The sequence below is a fragment of the Tinamus guttatus genome, unplaced genomic scaffold, assembly GCF_059628265.1.
Source record: "Tinamus guttatus ecotype Peru unplaced genomic scaffold, ASM5962826v1 Tinamus_guttatus_pri_ptg000548l, whole genome shotgun sequence".
Lineage (NCBI taxonomy): Eukaryota > Metazoa > Chordata > Aves > Tinamiformes > Tinamidae > Tinamus > Tinamus guttatus.
In genome coordinates, this window is record NW_028289082.1 from 1,430,063 (window position 1) to 1,448,642 (window position 18,580).

At 44.6% G+C, this 18,580-nt stretch overlaps 2 protein-coding genes across 9 annotated transcripts in view; one reads left to right on the plus strand and one right to left on the minus strand.

The window, feature by feature from the left end:
• HMBOX1 (homeobox containing 1) overlaps positions 1-18,106 on the minus strand; it is a 77,890-nt gene extending 59,784 nt beyond the window's left edge. For 7 of the 8 annotated variants that reach the window (XM_088534381.1, XM_088534378.1, XM_088534380.1 and 4 more), the window contains exon 1: positions 17,745-18,106. The gene's annotated coding sequence lies outside the window, so the exon portion shown is untranslated. Of the gene's footprint in view, positions 1-17,315; positions 17,406-17,744 lie in introns of those variants that run through there. The other variant, XM_088534376.1, reaches the window with a different exon arrangement.
• Positions 18,107-18,314: 208 nt separating this feature from the next.
• INTS9 (integrator complex subunit 9) overlaps positions 18,315-18,580 on the plus strand; it is a 53,941-nt gene continuing 53,675 nt past the window's right edge. Inside the window, exon 1 of the mRNA XM_010222956.2 lies at positions 18,315-18,385. Within this exon, the coding sequence (XP_010221258.1) occupies positions 18,377-18,385 (9 nt within the window). The 5' untranslated portion in view covers positions 18,315-18,376. The remainder of the gene's footprint in view (positions 18,386-18,580) is intronic.

Here is an 18,580-nt window from a genome sequence, read left to right on the forward strand (position 1 = left end):
TTGAGAGGCAGATTCCCAAGTTTCTCTCTGCTATAGGGTTAGAGAGGTCTCAGATACAGAGTCTGCTTCCAGCAAGCAGGAAGACACTGGATCCAGCATGGAGTACTGGAGAAACCAGGATTTGGGACGCGTATCCCCCTCCTTCCACACATTCAGCTGCAATATCCCGGTCTAGTTGCATCTCTATCACTGCAGAGCCCCATGGATTAAAAATGAAGCCAAGCTTTAAGACTACTTTCCAATTTAAATAATTTTTCAGGATAATTCCAACATTTTACTTGAGGGCATATTTTTCTTTCCCTCTTAGGAGAAAAAAAATCTAAATTAGCCAAGTGAATAAGATGCATGTTTTGCAGAAGTTTTACATAAGGAAAAAGAGCATCAAGGCAGTGAACTAGTGGAAGTCACTCTAAGCACTGGGAACTAGTGTCTGATTAAGTGCCAAACCATCTTTCAAGCAGTAGCCTTGTCTGCAAGTACAAAAGAACAAACATTTTCTTTTTACTTTGCTTATTTAGCTCACTTCAATGACTGCTGCTTTCAAAGTGGAGAAATCAGCTGGGAATAGACAAAGCAGGAAAAACAGCTCCTCTCTTTTAAACGAGGAATAAAAATAAGACAAACTGATGAGCTCTGCCAGTCCTACGCTTTTGAAGGGCAAGGTAACCAAAAATTAAGTTAAATTTACCCATTATGGCCAATACTCATGGTGCGGCAGTTGATTTTAAAAGCAACACTGTATTTTGAAATAACTCTGTAAAAGCATGGCTTTAATATTAAGTAAAACTCTGCACATTCAGGTGAATTCTAGTTTCCATCCAAATGGAGCTTGACGTGATTTGTAAATAAAACACAATAACCAGCTGGGAAATATGCAGAGAAATAACTATTTTTTAATGTAGTGTGTAATAAATAGATATGAAATATCTGCTTACAGTTATTTGATGACACTTGTTGGAGAAGTAGCCAGTTATAACATGGATTTCCATTTTCCTTTCAGGAGTGACAAAGAAATACTTAGGCAAAACAAGATTAGGATGAGTTATTCAAACCGAATGGGGTAAAGGTGTTTTAAGCTAAATGAGATGTTTTTCCCTTGGTCAGCATCCAAAAAGGAAGCTTTGGGATCGAGTCTTGCATTTCTACAACACCAATGTCCTACAGCTTTAGGAGAAGATTTACTCAGGGAAGAGAAAGCAGGTGATAAAGTTAAGGGGAGTGGATGCTGCTTCATCCAGGTGCCAGTTCAAGGCACCCAGATTAGCAGCCAAGCACAAGTCTCACCTGGAGCACCGAAGCTCTCCGGCCATCGCCCTGGCAAGCAGAAAGCGGGTGAATAACTTGAACTTCGGCCAACCCAGCAGCCATTTCGGAGGCAGGAGAATATTAAAGCAAATAAAGCAGCGGTTACGCGGAACCGTTTCATCCACACCTGATTAAATAGAGGGCAGCAGGTTCTGTAACCTCACGGCGCTTATCTGGGTAGGAGCCACGTTTGAGGAGCCCCAACGTGGGCAACAGGTTTCAAATACGGATGTCGCCGGTGCAAACGGGTAGGAAAAGCTGCAGCAAAGCCCTGGATTTGCTATGCAAAGCCGGGCACACAGGGTGCTGTAAGGGATGTTCTCCAATGCCTCGTCTGCAGGAATTGCAAGGATGAAACAAGACCTCAGAGCAATGCAAATAAATCCACCCAAACTGGGTGGCAAAGACCCTCATTCTGCTTCCTCTTAAATTGCTTCCCCCAAAAATTAAAACTCATCCCTCCCCTCTGCAGGTTCCACCCAAACACAGCAAGGAATCACCCATGACTTGACATCTAGCCACTACCGCATGTATAATTATATCCAATTTATACCCAGTTGTAATTCTATATATTATGCTTGCCCAAATAAGTAATTTATAAAGTGTACATACATGTAAACGTGTTTGCACATATGCAAACACGCAAGCACAAGGCACAGCAGCGCTCCCAAATGGAAATCTTCTCCCAGCCACTCCATAAACCTTCTATCCAGAGCCACACACACTTTATGTATTTATAAAGTTTGCAAACCAAACCTTAAAACAGTAATAAAGAAGAGGTTGTAATTCATCAACCTGACATCAACTCAGCAGGCTGGGATTTCGGTATATCACAGTGATGGACACAGACTTGTCCTAAGTATAGTTTAGTCTGCATTATTACCGGAGCATTTATTGGTGCCTTTAAGACACTTTCCTTTTTAGGATGCTTCACATAAAAGCGATGCTATTTCTCCCCTGTCCAAATTTGCTAGTGCAGTACTCAGCAAGAAAGCAGGGGAAAAGACACCCCCCAAAAAGCACAACTCTGGGACTGAGAGGACAGCGGGTTCTAGCAATCGGGATTCTGTTTTGCTGCTATTTTCTTGCTTACCAGCTCACGCAGAGACTCCTCTTTTGAAGGATCAGGTGTCAAATGTGTTTCAGGAGCAAAACCCTTCCTAGCAGGGACCCCAGAGAGGAGGCACAGGCTCCATCCACCGCCTGTCAGCTCTGGGTCTTGCCTTGTGTTGCCTCGGATAGTGTTTTACCTGCAGCCTCCCCAGTATCCCCTCGAGCTGCTGGGCTGAAGCGTTGCCATTTACCTGCTTTCCTTGCTCCCCACCTGCCTTCCTGCCTGTTGCTATTTGTTTTGGACGGGGCAAGATAAAAAGCTGCTCTTGGCGCCATAAAGAAAAACTCTGATCCCATCTCAAGTGCTATTCAAGTAGAGGAATATGCATTTTCAAATCTTTTTTTATACAACCACTGCAATCACTAGAACACTAAGATGCACCCAAAAAGTGTGTTAACTAGCTACAAAGCGCTGCTCCTATCTGCATTTTCTACCACCACTGCTTTGCCTGAGGCTAAGCAGAGCACGCAGCTTCCTTCAAACAATTCTGTATCCCTTGCATCCCACTGCTGCACATGGAAAGGCCGGACTCGGGGCCATCCACCTCTCGGCAAGACATTATCTTAATTAAAAATATTGATAGAACAACTGCATCCCTTCAGCTTGTGCTTCTCAGACGAGACTGGCTAGCTGTCGAGAACGGGTCCATAAGCGGCACCTGGAACATTTAATTTTGCTGCAGTTTTTACTGACCACCTCCTAGTACCAGCAGGAGCTCCAGGGTCACAGACCGAGCAACCCCCTTAGGGAAACTTGCTGTTTGGCAGGGATTCAAATGGGACCTCCTCCAGGTTTGATCCGCGCTGGAAGCGGGACTTGGTAAGCAAAACCAGTAATCAATTTGGAAGAGAGAAATTAGGGAGAAAAATGTAAAAAAAATGAAGTTATCTTTCCTACCTATTCAGCTTCCTTGCCCTCCAGTATCATAAGTTTGCAGCTTTTTGCTGTTTTTTGCTATTTCTGCGCACAACAAAACGGCACCACCAAGGAGGCGGAAACCTCCAGGGGAGGCAAAAGGAGGGAGGACGAGGGGCTGAGGGGAGAAAACGGATCTGGCAACTAAACAAGTTGCTTCTGTGTCAGGAGTTGCTCCGTTTTAGCAAATCCCCCCCATCCAGCCCCACTTTCTGCCTGTCTTTTGGGCTGCTCTGTCACTTCTTTCTCAGAGCAGAGCGGAATTTCTCGGAGCAGGGAGGTGCTCGCAGCCACGGGGATATCTCCAAATGAAACCAGCAAAGTTACCCAGTTAAATAATTATTGCAGCCTCAGACCCAAGTGGATCCCCCCCAGTGTCAATACTGTGAGTACCATGAAGATTATACAGTAAATATCACTGTTTTTATCATCTACACAGGCCAGGAAGTCTGTATCGTTTACACCGATTTCTGTTTCACTTAGGGTGGAAGTTCATTTGCAAGAGCTCCTGGGTATGAGTTTGTAAATACAGATAAAGATACGCATAAACAGTAACAGATAAGCAGTCGTGCAATATATGAGGCTGTAATTCCTCTGAATATGAAAACAGGTAAGGTGACTGTTTATATATATCCACACAAATAACCTTACCCTGTTGTCTGGTGCTAACGCAAGGGCTCAAGTCTTGCAGAGCTGGAAATCTGCCTCGGAGAAGCAACTTTGTAAGAGTAAAATGGAAGAAAACACGATGTGTGGAAAAGAATGAGTTTCTACACATTGCTATGTAAACTAGGCTGATTTATCTTTAAGATCTAGCAGCTTTTCCTGGGTTTTGTCTTTTTCTTTCACCCCTTTTTAACCGGTCTTTATGCTTTAATATAGCAGCATGCCAAGGGCTAAATTATCCCTAGGATTGCACACACAAATCCCACCAGGTGCCCGCATCGGATATGGATCATCCCTCCTGGAAATGGCCCTTACACCCCCATTGCCAGACTACAAATCAGTCATAAGGTTAATTTTCACTATAAATGTTTTCAGGATTAAGCCTTAAGAATTAAAGGCATCCCTGCAACGCACTAGTGGGGAACTTAGTTTAAGTGGAACACCAAAAATAAGCACAGAAATCCCCAAAATGAAGCCCGTTAGTGAAGATTTTAGCTGGTGAGGATGAGTGCAGCACCTCAGGAGAGCTCCGAGCACTCATAAAAACTTACTTGGGAGATAAGGAAAAACGACAGGGACTCCGACCACTTTTCACCACGGGGATGAAACCCTTGGGTTAAGCAACAAAAAACAAAAAGTTCTCGCTTTTTGCAAAGACAAAATTCCTACATAAAAATATATGGAAACAATGCCTATGCTCCACAAGTTGACACAGTAAAGAGAATACATGCTTGCTTCGATGCCAAGTTACCCCCTAATTTTTTAAATAACAGCTGCAGACAGAAATATTTGAACAGGGCTCACCATCAGCAAAATTCAAGCCAGGGATTCATTCTGGGTTAAGAAAAGCCACTTCTGATGCAGTTTTACGAGCCTGGGTACCAACTTTATGCAGAGGAAATGCAAATTTCCCTCACAGCAGTTCATTGGCAGGTTATTTTCTTCAGGCTCCTGGTTTTCCTTGTCCTCTCCTAGCAGCAGATGATACTAAGTTCATATATTGCTCTCTCCTCTTCCTATATTTCACTGGAAGGATGTGAAGGATGTCAGTCTTTTTTGCTCCCTCCTACAAAGGAACTGTTAAACCAGAAGTATTATAAAAAGATTTTTTTCTACCACGTGCCACAAACAGGCTACAATTTCCAGTTCAAGTGCGAAGAGGTAAAGAAGCCAACATCTTTTTATATGCCTATATAAAAATAAAAGCAGGAGACATTAACATCTGGAGACAAATATTAACCCCTGTGCTTTTCATGGCTGCAACTCACAGGAATTGCACTTGGGAGTCCTGTTCCCTTCATATGGCTAAGGGATTATATAGTATATAATCTATAGCACTGCTATATTGTATTTGAAGTTCTATGTTCACACAGGTGGGAGAAAAATCCAGCATTTTTGGGTGAACTGATGGGTACTGACTTCACACAGGCTACCTCCCTCCATGCATGGGATGCCAAAGAGAGAAAAATGTTGCTGCAGACTCAGGTCTTGGAGAGCAGTGTGCTTAAAACAGACTAATGGGCTGTTTATGATTTAATTTGCATGGACTTTTAAGTCACAAACTGGGTTAAAAAGAACTATTTAATAACTTGGACACCTGGAAGAACATTATTAAATCAATTTTGTCTTGAATAAACTTCATAGTTGGTTAAAACAGATTTTAGGATAAATTTCTAACAGGAAACTTGACTGCAAAAAGCACAGGTACAAAAGCAAGACTGTTGGCAAGGGCAGGAAAAAGAATCAACAGTAACAGGTGGAAACATTTGCAGTTTCACTGGTTTCTGGGAACACCAGTCTTGGACTTCCCTTGGTGGATATAGGTGGCCAGAACTCCCACACAGCACATCCACAAGGCAGTGCAGTACTGAGGAGGCCAGTCCAAGGAAGGCTCCACATGAGGAATTCGGGAGTCCTAAGCTCTCCCTTTAACATTTAAAGAAGAAAAATAAGAAAAAAACCACATAATTGCACTCAAAATATACTGATGGACCAAGACCATAGGGCAGAGTTGGGTCTCCAAAAGGAGATTCCGAAGGAGCTGCTCCCAAGGAGGGTGGGAGGAGGAAGGCTGCACGCAGTAAATTGTCCCATCAAATAATTGCAGGAAGGGATGATTCCTTGGGACGTCTCCCAGGGGACGGAAGGGACGTCTCCCTTGGAAAGTGGACAGGGAAAGACTCTCCAAAGCAAAAACAATGGACAGTTAATTAGGCCCGAGCATGAAAGGACCTGGAACTTGGTGATCTCCAGTTAATTGGGAAAGGTTTCCTCAATATAGTTCCAGTTCAGTTCTTGTGTAAACCAGTGTGGAGCACTCGCTCCGACCCTAATGTTTATTAGATCTCATTTGAGAGGCTCGGGCCTTAAAGGAATTGAAGTTTGATGGAAAGTAGAGATAATTCGGTACTCCTGCTGTTCCATTCTCAACCATCCGAGAGGCTGAAAGGCTTCTCCAGCCTCTCTTTCCCAAACTATTTTGCAAACTATGGAAGAGGAAGATTTTTCAGGATAAATTAGGGTTTGTAGGCATCCTGCCACAACAACAGGATTCACAGGCTTTCACAAAAAGGTCTTTCCCATACTGCAGAAAAGCACCTAAGAAGAATCTAAAAGTACCCCCCAAATCTACCATGGTGGACCTAGAGCCACCAAAAGCAGAAAAAACAAAGCAAAAAACAAAGCACAAGGAGAATAAATTTTTGTCAGCTTCATGGCACCGTCTCTCTTTTGCCCATCAGTTTTCAGGTGAAACACTCCTGAATTACAGGACACCTGTATTCAAATAATTTGTGGCTTGAATCTCCCTTAAAGCTCCAGAGAGCTCTGCAAGTTACCAGATAATCAAGGTCTTTGGAAAACTCACTTCTTCCTGTTGAGGCTGTTTCATTTTTCAGGCAAAAGCATGACCAGTACCTGGCTTCCAGTTCCTGCCCTGCGTTATTAGCCAGCCTGTTTATAAAAGCTGGCATTTTAAAATTGTTTTATGTATTACAGTTTTATGAATCGTGAGTGATACATCTTATGCACTGGGTGCATAAAAGCGTTATGGAAACACAGTCTGCATTTAAAAGTGATTTCATGAAAACAAATGAATTATCTTTATTAAGTGAATCGAACCTTGCCGTGTCCTCCTCTGAAAGACTTCAGTATTAGTGAATCTGATTCCTCACCAGCCTTTTTTTCCCACTTTATATTAGGAGAGCAAAAACAAGTGTTTTTGCATTTACTGCTCCCAAATGCTTTCTCCCTTTTGAATTAACTACTCTTTGATCTGAACTACTAGAATATAAGGAAATGAAGATGTTCTCCCTGCACATGCAGGGGAGACTGCTCCTGTCCAGAGCTGCTTTCCTGCTTCATCAGATCCTGGATCCCTGTGCTTGGACAGCGGTGACTGTGGTAGCCTATGACAGAGTAGCTATAAAAAACAGACATTTTTAGATTCTTTTTCAATATTTTACAAGAAATGTGGGCACTATATACACCTGTATAAAAATTAACGTTTAAGAGGTATATAGATACCATTTAAAAAAAAAAACATAAGTAGAAATGAATTTCTAATTGGAAAAAGAATCCATCTTGGAATCGGTATAAGCTGAAGTTTGTAAAAGAAAGTATAATTGTAACACTAATAGCTATGAAAGGGTGGAGATGCTTCACTACTCAACCAACAATTAACTTTTACTCTTATTGCAGGTACCCTGTATCCATTTGTCATTAAATGGATCTGTTTTCTGCAAACCAGACGCAGCTTCCAGACTCTAAGTAGGAAATTTGGCCTTGCAGCAGCCCAAGCTTCTAGGCAGAGGAATTTTCACACCTTTTTGAAGCACTATTTCAATTGATTCTCATTAGTGTAAGCAAATACAATCCAAATGGACTGTCCTGATGGGCAGCAGGCTCTTTGGAGGAGCTATTGCTTACAGTGCACGTGTGGAGCGTGCAGCACATGGGGCCCCTGTTCCAGTAATGCTCTCAAGCTGAAATCACATCAGTGCTGTTCATCCTAAGTATTTCACTATCATTTTAGAAGCAATCTTAACCTACCTAAGCAATCAAATACAAAGCCAGCAAAAGAACCAGATCCCAGTTTTGTGTTACTTGGGAGGGGGAAAGATGTGACCTAAACAAGTTACACGTGTCCCCCCCTCAAAAAAACAGATTTTAATGGAGGAAGAAGAGGCTGGGAGGAAGAAAAGAGGGCTGATCACTCCATAGCACTGCAATGCCACAGGAAAGCGCCACGTTTAATGTAATCAAGCTCTACATTGCAGCCATATGGAAACAATTTCAGTCAATAAACAACTCCTGCAAGAAGACAGCAGAAGAGCTTAAAAAAAAAAATCAGATACCAATTTAGCTAGGAGGCAGGAAAGCCGCTGGCTGAGCTCAGAGGTTTGCAGTGCAAGAAATACTTGTGTGCAAGAAAACAGCACGCACTGAGTGTGAATTACTCACCACACCTTGGATTTCAAGCTGCAGAAATGTCCTAACTTCTCTTATGGTTTCTTCCCAAGCCTCCAAGATCCTGGGCATCAGGACTCATTCCTTCCTCACCACCTTCTCCTTCTGAAACTGTTTTCAAATCCTACCTCTGCGACAGGTTTCTCAGCCAGAATGGAAAGACATCAACAGAAATATTGTGTTTCCTATAGGAAGAGATATCCGTGTACAGTCCTGCTCATGGCTGGAACATGGCAGGGACTAAAAGCTGAATCCATTTGGGACAGCAAAAGGGAAACCTCAAGGCAAATAAACAACCAGCACATAAAGGGAGATGCATTTTTAACCAAAAAAGGCACTTTGCTGGAAATGAGATGATTTACATGAGTGTGACCAAGAAGTTGAATATTTCTTAAAATTATGCCCATGAAACGAAGGGTAATTCATGAGTCTCTTCAAAAGTAGCCATCTGCAAAGGCAAGAGGGTCCTAATTTCCACGATGCCAGAAGGTTTGCAAGCAGATAACACCACTGCTGCCCCCAAAGCATGCCTTATTTTTTTCATGCTTGCAGACACTCGGAAACAAAAGTGTCTTGGGATGTTCCTCTTACAGAGGTGCAAGATTCGAGACAAAATAAATAAATAAAACAGTATTTGGGAGGGAAGAGACAAGATCACTGTGAACTGTTCTGCACTAAAAAGATACGGGGCAACTTGTGTCACACAAAGTACCTTCTAATCTAGAAGTAATAAGAGATGACTGTAAGCATATCTATTATGGGGGAACATTTGTAAATCAGCCTAACAGAGGGTGCTTGGGGTCTTGCAGGGCTTTTTCCCCTCACATTTAAGGAGAAAGTCTCTGCAACATCATGGCAAACCCCACGCTGGGTGAATATTCCTGCTGTGCTGAAGCTAAAGGAGAGGTAGAATAAACTCGTAGAGCTGCAAGGTGGTCACCTGGATATCAAAATGTTTTTCCCAGTACAGAATTAGAGAGCAGGAAAACACAGGTAATGCCAATCAGCAAGTCTTTGTGGCAGATACCTGGACGAAGGGCTAACTTTGAGCTTACAGGAGTCGTTGAAGAAAATATGCACACAGAGGACACCTCCAGTGTGGGTCCACATGGCCCACTCCGTATCGACGGCTCCTTTCCCAAATCTCTCAGTTAACCAGCTCTTAAGCTACATCCTGGCATTGCATCATGCTAAATTTCTTTTGTCACTAAATTTAAGGTCTGATGCAGTTCAACATTTTTATCACTGCAGATAAAACCCGGTGACTGACATCAAGATTATAGGAACAGTGTGTAGTGATGAGGAGAGGGCAGCAAATAAAAGCAGCCTGGATTCTGTAGCTTAGCAGGGTTCAGGAAAGTAAAATACATTCAGGAAAGTAAAACACATGCAAATACAAAGGTTTATTTCTACTCTAAGAAAGGCAGAGCATAACTACAGAGTGACAAACTTTACTAGAAGGAGCCCAGCATCAGGACAGGCTCACAGAGAGGATTTGCCCATGCAGAAGGGTCTTGCAAAGCGTTTAAGCAGAAGGGTAGCAGGAAGGGTCATCACACTTCACTCAGCCTGGAACATTGGGCATTTTGGGTTTCCGCAACGTTAAAAATAAATGGAGACCATGAAGAACGACCGGATGATCTGAGCGCTGCAGAAAATGCCTCAGAGTGAGACTTAAAAGCTCAACTCTGTTTCCTTATCAATTGGGTAACTTGATTACAGCGTGTAAGTACCTCCATGGCAAGAAAGCACTGGATACTAAAGGGCTCTAATCTCGTCAGGAAGGTCATAACAAGAACCAGCAGCTGAACTTAGACAAATTCAAATGAGAAATCAGCCTTATTTTTAACAGTGAGATGGCACAAATTACCAAGAGATGCAATGGGTTCGAAATTACCAGCGATGGACCCACAAGGCTGGGGGCTTTTCACGTTGTTTTTAGACAAATAGCAGTTATGGGTCTCAGTTTCTGAGGAAAACGATTGAAATTTATGGACTTGGGATATAAAGCACACCAGACAAGGGGGTTTAATTGGGTGTTCTGGCCTTAAAGTTTGTGAATCTGCAATATGCTAACACCAGCCTCCTTCTGCTGATGAGGAAATTAGAGGCATGAGTTTCTTGTTCACCAAGTTCCCTCTTTTTCAGTCTTGCTGGCACTAAAACACCACTGCTCCAGATGGATGGAGCCCTCCAAAATCCAAACCAGTGAGAAAAGTCCTGCCTGTGAGGTCTTGCAGCCAACGTGTAACACAAATCAGTTGAGAAACCCGTGATGAACTACATCTCTCCCATTTGTGACAAAAAATTACATGCACGTGTGTGTATGTATATATATATCAGTACTAGCTTAAATAACTAGTTCTTACTCTGTGCAAATCTGCTTGTGCCATTCATGTTTATACAATGAGAGAGCAGTGTGCACCTTTGAGCAGGCTCTCCAGCCAAGAAGCTTCAAATACTTCACAACCATGAAAACATCTCAACAGCCCTGAACAGGATTATTTTCGTATTACACTGGAACACAGGCAGGTCAAGGAGTTTGGCCTGGGTCATAAAGCGAGCCCAGAAAGGAGAACACAGCGAGATCTCGGTGCTGAGAAGGGTTCCCTTTTCCAGACTGACTTGAGGGCTGCTTGAATGTCAGAGCTGCTGCACACCCAGTCGCTCCAAGGCCCCAGCCCTGCTAGTTAAATCACAGGGCCATTTCTGGTGAAAGCTAACATTGTAATCAGAGAAGCTGATCATGACAGAGAAAAGTGTCCAAAATAAAGGTCAGAATAAATATCCGAGTAGAAACAGGGCTTGCATTTTTACCGACTAACTAAATGCTTTCTGCTTCCATTAATATTACAGTACCACGGGCAGAACAAAAAGCAGATTCAGGGCTTGCTTCAGAGTTCATCAGAAATGGGCAGCTCAAAACGCAGGAAATGACTATATGCTCCACTTCCTAATTGATAGGACTCAAGCTTATCAGAAGAATAAAACTGGCTGTTCACAAGGCTCGCTGAAAGGGGAGCCTACAGTATTGTTTCTGCAGTAACAGTTGGTTTATTGATGAGCGTAAGATTCCCTGACATTTTTTGTTTTAATGAAAGAAAAACAAGACTTCGTAGCCATGGAGTCAGAGGCCCAGAGAAGACCAAGGGCAGGAATTCAGAGCAAGGGAGATTCAGCTGGAGACATTTAGAGTGAAACATAATTAATATAGTTTGTATGTCTGGCATGTAAATCATTTCCTTAGCCCAACATTTATACCTCATCTACCACCACAGCAGTGAAGAGGGTTCATATATGTTTGCCACTACTTATTTTAAACAGTGTTACTCTTCTTAAATGTAAAGAGGATAAAAGTGCCATCTCTATGCATGAGGCAGGTAATGAAATAAGTTTACTCAGGCTGTAAGAAACTTTTCTTTAGATCTGAAAGCAACACTCCACCGACCAGGCAAATAGTGACTGCGAGAAAGTACTTGCCAATATACTGTGCACATAGACACGAGGCTTTAAGTCATCCTATGCAAGTCATTTTGGTGCATTCCCGCATAAAACTTGATGAAGGGTTAAGCTCATTAATACATCTCAGACCAGCTGTTGCACTGAGACCAGCATTAAATGATAATGTAAACATTTATACAGTAGGAGAAAGAGTTAACTGACCTTCCATACGTTGTAGTTGGCTGCACAGGAAAGATAAAGCAGAAAACACTTTGTCAAAAGCACTGCAGCGGGTCTCAGTTTTAAGTGCAGTCGTCTTTAACTTCAGATTCTGCACGCAGCTTTGATTAAGAACTGGGAAAGGGAAATCCGCACAGAGCCGAGTAAAATAACCAGTCACAGATTATTTTTTAAATTCTTTTTAAAAAAAAACTGTAATTGTTCGGCCTTTTGGCCTCAACATTAACACGGAGCTGAATCAAACAAATAACAAACATGCATGTGCATTCCTGAGATAGATTTGAAGTCCAACACACTCAAAAACTCCTATTAAAAAGAAGGAAGGAAAGGAAACGAGGAACCAGGGCATCCCTTATGCTATTATGAGGAAAATTTACCCCAGTGGTGCTTTTGGCATGACAGAAAAGGAAAAATTCTAATGGATTTAAAAGCGGTAAAATTAAGAGAATAAATGAGGATGACAAGTGTCAAACCACAGAAGTCAATGGAACATGGGAAATCCTCCCATCACTGTAAAAATCTCATTGACTTAGCTATTCTTACAGAGCGTATTAAAAGACCAGCCAATAAATTCCTTATATACTTAATATATTAATATATCACAGATGTAAATGAGCAATAGATGGGAAATAAAGAGACAGCTGTGCTCAGCTGTCACCAGCTCAGCCCATGACCTTGAGCGAGTCACTAGGCCCTCGTGCCTCAGTTTCTCTCTTTGTAAAAATTCTGAGACCTCTAAAGCACTCGGATTTACAAACGAAGGTACAAAGTATTATTTTATTGCAGAGTGGTTAAGGAGGATACCGGCTGGGCCGTAATGAATCCAGGCTGAAACATCAGAGCTGAACTACCCTCACACACCGCACAAGTCGGGGCCATAAATCGATCACTTCTGATTAGGTTAGACTTTATAAGGCCCTAATTGCGATAGCAGCAGTTTCATAACTGTGAAATGAGCACTTTGCTCGGCAGCATGTTATGCAGCAAGCTGCATTAACGACAAGATTTTGGTCAACTCGATTGAAACGGCACCGAGCAGCATCCCAAACAATATACTCTTTAAGGTTATCTATCATAAAAGCCTCTCAACATGCTCTGACGGTCGCAAGAGAAGCCTGTGCAAGCATACGGGGCAATGGAAGGAGAGAGGAGGGCAATCAAACAACACTCAGTTTAAGAAGGAGCTGATTTTCAACCTAGCACCTCCCTTTTTAGCAGGCACACCAAAAACAAACGCATCCCATATAGTTTTAAGATGAAATTTGCAGTTGGCCGGTGGCTAGAAAGCCAATGCTCTGCTTTGAGGCACACGACTGCCTCGATACAAGAATATCTTATGTGCCAACTTGCAACTAAGACCACATAGTTAACAGCTTGCAACCTCCTTTCCCCCAGAAGATCTCCAGTGTTGAGTAACAAAATTCCTCGCATGATTTCAATGAGAGGGTTCACTTGACAGAGGCTGCTTCAAGATAGTATCGTATGTCAGGGAGGTGCTGTTTAAGATGAAGCTTTTCAACTTAGTATTTTCGAGACTCAATTGAAAACAAAAAAACCTCAGTCTATAAAGTCTGAGGCTGGAATAAAGAAAAATAATCTCTAGATGTTATTTTTAAAATGCGGAAGTCAGCCAATTAATGAAGAGAGAAGAAAAAGTGACTAAAGCCTGACGAACTCTGGTGATGAGGGACTGAATACCAGCTCTTCTGCAGACTCCATGTATGAATCCGGGCAAGTCAACCTCTCTATACCTCAGTTTGCCACCTGCAAAATGAAAGGGAACATTTTTCCACATCCTGTTATCCTGGTTTGCATTGTTCCCCAAATCAAAAGCACTTGTCAAAACACTTATCTGCAGCATTAACATTGGCAATTGCATTCGCAGCTACCACCAAGGCAGTTTGCGTGCCTGAGTGCTGAAACATGAACTCTCCATATATTTAGCTACCCCACTGCCCTAGTCTTTATAATGTCCCAAAGTGCCTTTCTGACATGTCAGGAATAAATATTAGAATACTAAACTGTAACTCAGAGGTAGTCTAACACACAAAAACAGCTTTAGGGATATGAGGTAGGCACCTCCTTCCCTCCAAAAAATCAAATTTTCCTGAACAACTTGTGAAAAATCCCACTATAATCACACCACTGGTCTCACATAATTGACAACCAACAAGATAATGCTATCAAGACAGTATAATTAAAGGCCCAATCCCACATGGAATTGCATGGGGACTTAGTTCCTGCTCTATTAAAATTGGTAGAAACGGGAACAGACTGCAGAAGGGTCTGATCTGCATAAAGTTATCAGCAAGACAAATAAGAATCCAATTGTGAAAGGAGATGTCTTTAAGCTGGAAGCATCCCTTAAAAGCGGTTGATTTTAAAACCTAAAAACATCCTAGAACATGAGAAGCATTTGGAATGCTGCAATGCAATTTTGCAGCAATGTAGGGCCTCCCTGATCCCTACATCCACAGCACTAAAATACACAAAATCACAAATGCCTTTCCTCAGATTAAGATACGTTGTCATCTCATCTCACACAAATCTGCTTATTTCTCCTTTTCAGTTTCATTAATTCTTCCAGTTTCCCTTCCTACCATCATCGAACACTCAAATATCAACACTGTCCTGCTGACATCCAAGGAAAAAAGAGCAGTCCTGTAAGTTAACAGCAGAACCACTCTTGAAGTCCATGCTTATTTTCTTAAAAATAAAGAGTGTCACAAACGTACTTTTCCAGATCCTGATAGGAGGGAAAAAAAACATAAAGAACTTCCATGAACTTACGGATTATCACTATTAATCACTTCGCAATAATTTGATTTTTAAAATACTGGACAGGTAGGAACTCTTAACATTGCTTTGAAAGACACCAGTGAAATCCACACTATAAATACAGAAACAGTCTTAGAAGCCTTGAGCTTTCTGAAGCACATGCTAGTTACTAGTTCTGAGGCATTATCAGAATCACAGAACTAGAGATGCATATTTTCTAGAAAGGTCACCAGAGAGAAAGGAATTGCTCAAGACTGCTTAATAAAGTAGTTGGAGAGATAAGCCAGCCTCCTCCACACAGGATTTTCTTGAAGATTTCCTTACCGCTCCTTGGAAACCCTGCAGTTTCACCTATGGAAGCATTCCTATAAAACAGCTGGCATCCTGCACACCACAATGTCGTCTAGACCTGCTCGCAGCCGAGTCGGATGACACAGTCATAAAAATGCTGATGCCTGTTCTGGTGCTCGCCGCGGTGCTAAAGGAATGATAGGAGGAAGCACCGACACAGCGAAGTCGAACACAAGTTCCTTGTTCCCAGCCTCATGCCCGGGCTCGTCAGACAATTCTGTCAACCATACAAAAAAAGTTGGGGCTGTCACGGGGCTAAAGAAGAATCTCCACGTAAGAGAGAAAGACGCAGCGTTCCCAAATCCCAGTTTGCACATATAACATCAAATCTTGTTCTTCAGGGAGCCCAGCGCTCCTGGAACGGGCAGATAACAAATGCAGCCCGACATCATACGATCACATCCATTTCCCACTTCTCCCCCTACTTCCCGCCCCAATCTGCATGTCAGAAACGTTTTTCTTACCAATTTGGAAGAGAAATGGCTAAAAGGGAGATGCAAAACACTGGCATAAATTAAGTTTGCTCTCTGCTGTTGAAGGGTTTGGCCCTAGCATGACAGGAGGAAAAAAAAATAAAAATCTTAAGAGTGATAAATCCATATATACCTACTCCAAACTACACCCGACATCCCAAGGGACACTGTATAATGGTAAATAAATATAGATGCAGCTCCTACTAATGAGGCAGGGTACAGCAAGGCCAAAGAAAATGCAATCATCTCAGCAAAGAAAACAGCACAGGACCGGTCCTCTCCCATCCATGGAGGGAATCAAGTGCCAGCTGCACCATCCCAGGAAGGAAGCTGAGTCTGTACCTGCCGAGCCCTGCAGAAACGACCTCGTCGGATCATGGGATGCCAGGGGCGCTTCAGACCATCTATTTTACACAGTGTCAATTCATGCAAATTGTAGCTTTTCCACCAGTTTCCTTCTCCTCCTTCCCCGTTAGTTGGGAGCAGGGGCACGTAGCCAGTGTCTATCAGGTCTGCTCCGACCCTGTGCTCTCCAACGCGTTCCCCGGCCGTCGGTTTAACACTTTCCTCCCTCCAAAGTTTAAAACCTTCCCAGCTTCAGTTCGGCCACGTTTCGTACTTAATGCCACTTAGCTTTGCTCCCCGCATTACTTAAGCTCAAGAACAAATTAAGATATATCTGACCGCGAACGCGCTCACAATCCTCATTTCCCCTTCCTCTTTCCCTCCCTCAACCCCCACTAAAAAACAATGAGAAAAAAAGCTTTTTTTCCCTTCCCTAATACGAGCAGGGAAGGAAAAACAGCCCACACGATCAAGGGTTTTCCTCCAGTAGGTCTGAGGAAAAGACAAACAGCAAGGAAAACCCACCCTTTCCAAAGTATTGCTCTGCAAACATACCAGGAGATACTCTTAAAACAACTCAAAAAAAAAAAAAAATCAGATAAAACTGAGCTTGAAGCACTCAACGCAGCCGCCTCGCATGCATCTTGCACGTAAAAACCAATCGTGCTCCGTGTTATTTGACCCCTCCAAGGAGCACGGAGCAGTTGAGCGCTTCCCCACCGCTTTACCCTAAAGTATTTGGGGGTTAAATCCACTCTCCACCCAAGCAAGAGCACAGGGGAAAAAAAAAGGAGCATTTACCCAGTCTCCAGAAGTACAAAACAACCCAGCGCGCAACACCCCACCCAAGAGCTCCTCGCGTTTGGGGAATGACTCCCCTCTGCGTCCTCCTCGTTAAAACTCCGGCAAGGAGACACCCCGGGTTGACCTGTTCTCCCCGCGCCAGCAAAGCCCCGGGAGCTGCAACAAATCCCCCCCTGCAGCCCCTTCTAAGGGGACCCAAGGAGCCCCCCTCCCCAAACAGCCTCCTGCAGCCCCTCGCCGAAGTGTCGGGCCAGCATCAGCCCCCTATCTCGCCCTTTTTTTTTTTTTTCTCTTTTAGGGGGTCCTCGCTGTTCGTGTCCCCCCCCCCCCGCTCCGCTTTCACAGGCAGCGGCAGCAAAGCCGCAAAACACCCCCCGCAAATAAAATACATAACAAACAAAAATAAAAGCACCCACCCAGTCTGAGGGGACGCTGTCGCCGCGAGTTATTCCTTCCCCCACATCCACTCGGGGGGGGATAATAAGAAATCAATCAATCAATCAGCGAGGAACCCCCACACACACACCCCGGGCTGCGAGGGGCACCTTCCTCCCAAGGCAAACGGGGCGCGGAGCCACCCGAGCTTCGGGGCGCCACAAACTCCGGCGCCGAGGGGCGGCCGAGGGGGCCTCGGCTGCTGCTGCCACCCCCCCTCGCTGCGTGTGTCCCCTCCTGTCCCCCCGTCCCTCACACGCGCACCCACCTCCTCGCCAGCCGCCTCCCCCACAGCACCGAACCCCCCCCAACCCAACGCCCTCCCTCCAGCCCACCCACCCCCCCGCCCCATACTTTTTTTCCTTTTTTTTTTTTTTTTTTTTCCCCTCCTCGCCACAAGCAACACTCACCTCTGGATCCGGCCTCCTGCGCCACCTCACCATTTAACGGCGGGAGCGGGGAGGGGGGCGGCCCCCTCCCTCCCTCCCTCCTCCCCCGCCCCGGCGTGAGGGGGAGCTGCGAGAACAAAAATGGGGGAGGACGCGATGCCTCGGATGCCAGATTCCCCCGCTCCGAGGGAAGGATCCCCCCTCGCCCCGTCTCTCTGTCTGCCTCCCCCTCTCTGTAATTTTTTTTTTTTTTTTTTGGCTCAATCACACCCGACGGGCTGTCTTTGTCTGTGTGACAAGCGCCATGTTGATATCAACATCCGAGCTCCCACCTGCCGCCGCTGGGACACCCTGGGACTTGTAGTTCCTCCCTCCCCAGGGTGGCGGGGGGGAGCCGCGGCGCCGGGACTACAACTCCCGGCGTGCCCTGCGGCTCGGCGGCGCGCCAATGGGGCGCGGGGAGAAGTGCGGAGCGGACTACAACTCCCGGCATGCCTCGGGGCGGGCTCGGCCGTGACTTAATACTGGGCGGGGAGGGGTGGGGACTACAAGTCCCATGGTGCCCCGCGGCGGGGAGGTGTGAGGCGGGCAGGAAGCGCTGGCGCGGAGGGCTGAGGGACGGGGTTGTCCCTGTAAATAGAGCCGGGTAAAGCATGAAGCTGGTGAGTCCCTGTAGCGAGGGGCGCCCCGAGGGAAGGGGGGAAACTGAGGCAATGGGGGAGAGGGGAGGGAACCCCTCCGGCGGGTGTGTGTGTGGCGGGGGGAGCGGCCCAGCACTCCCGCAGCGACCGTTAAACGGTCGCTGATGAGCCGGGTGCGAGGCCGCTGCGTTGCTGAAGGGCCCGCGAGCAGCCGGG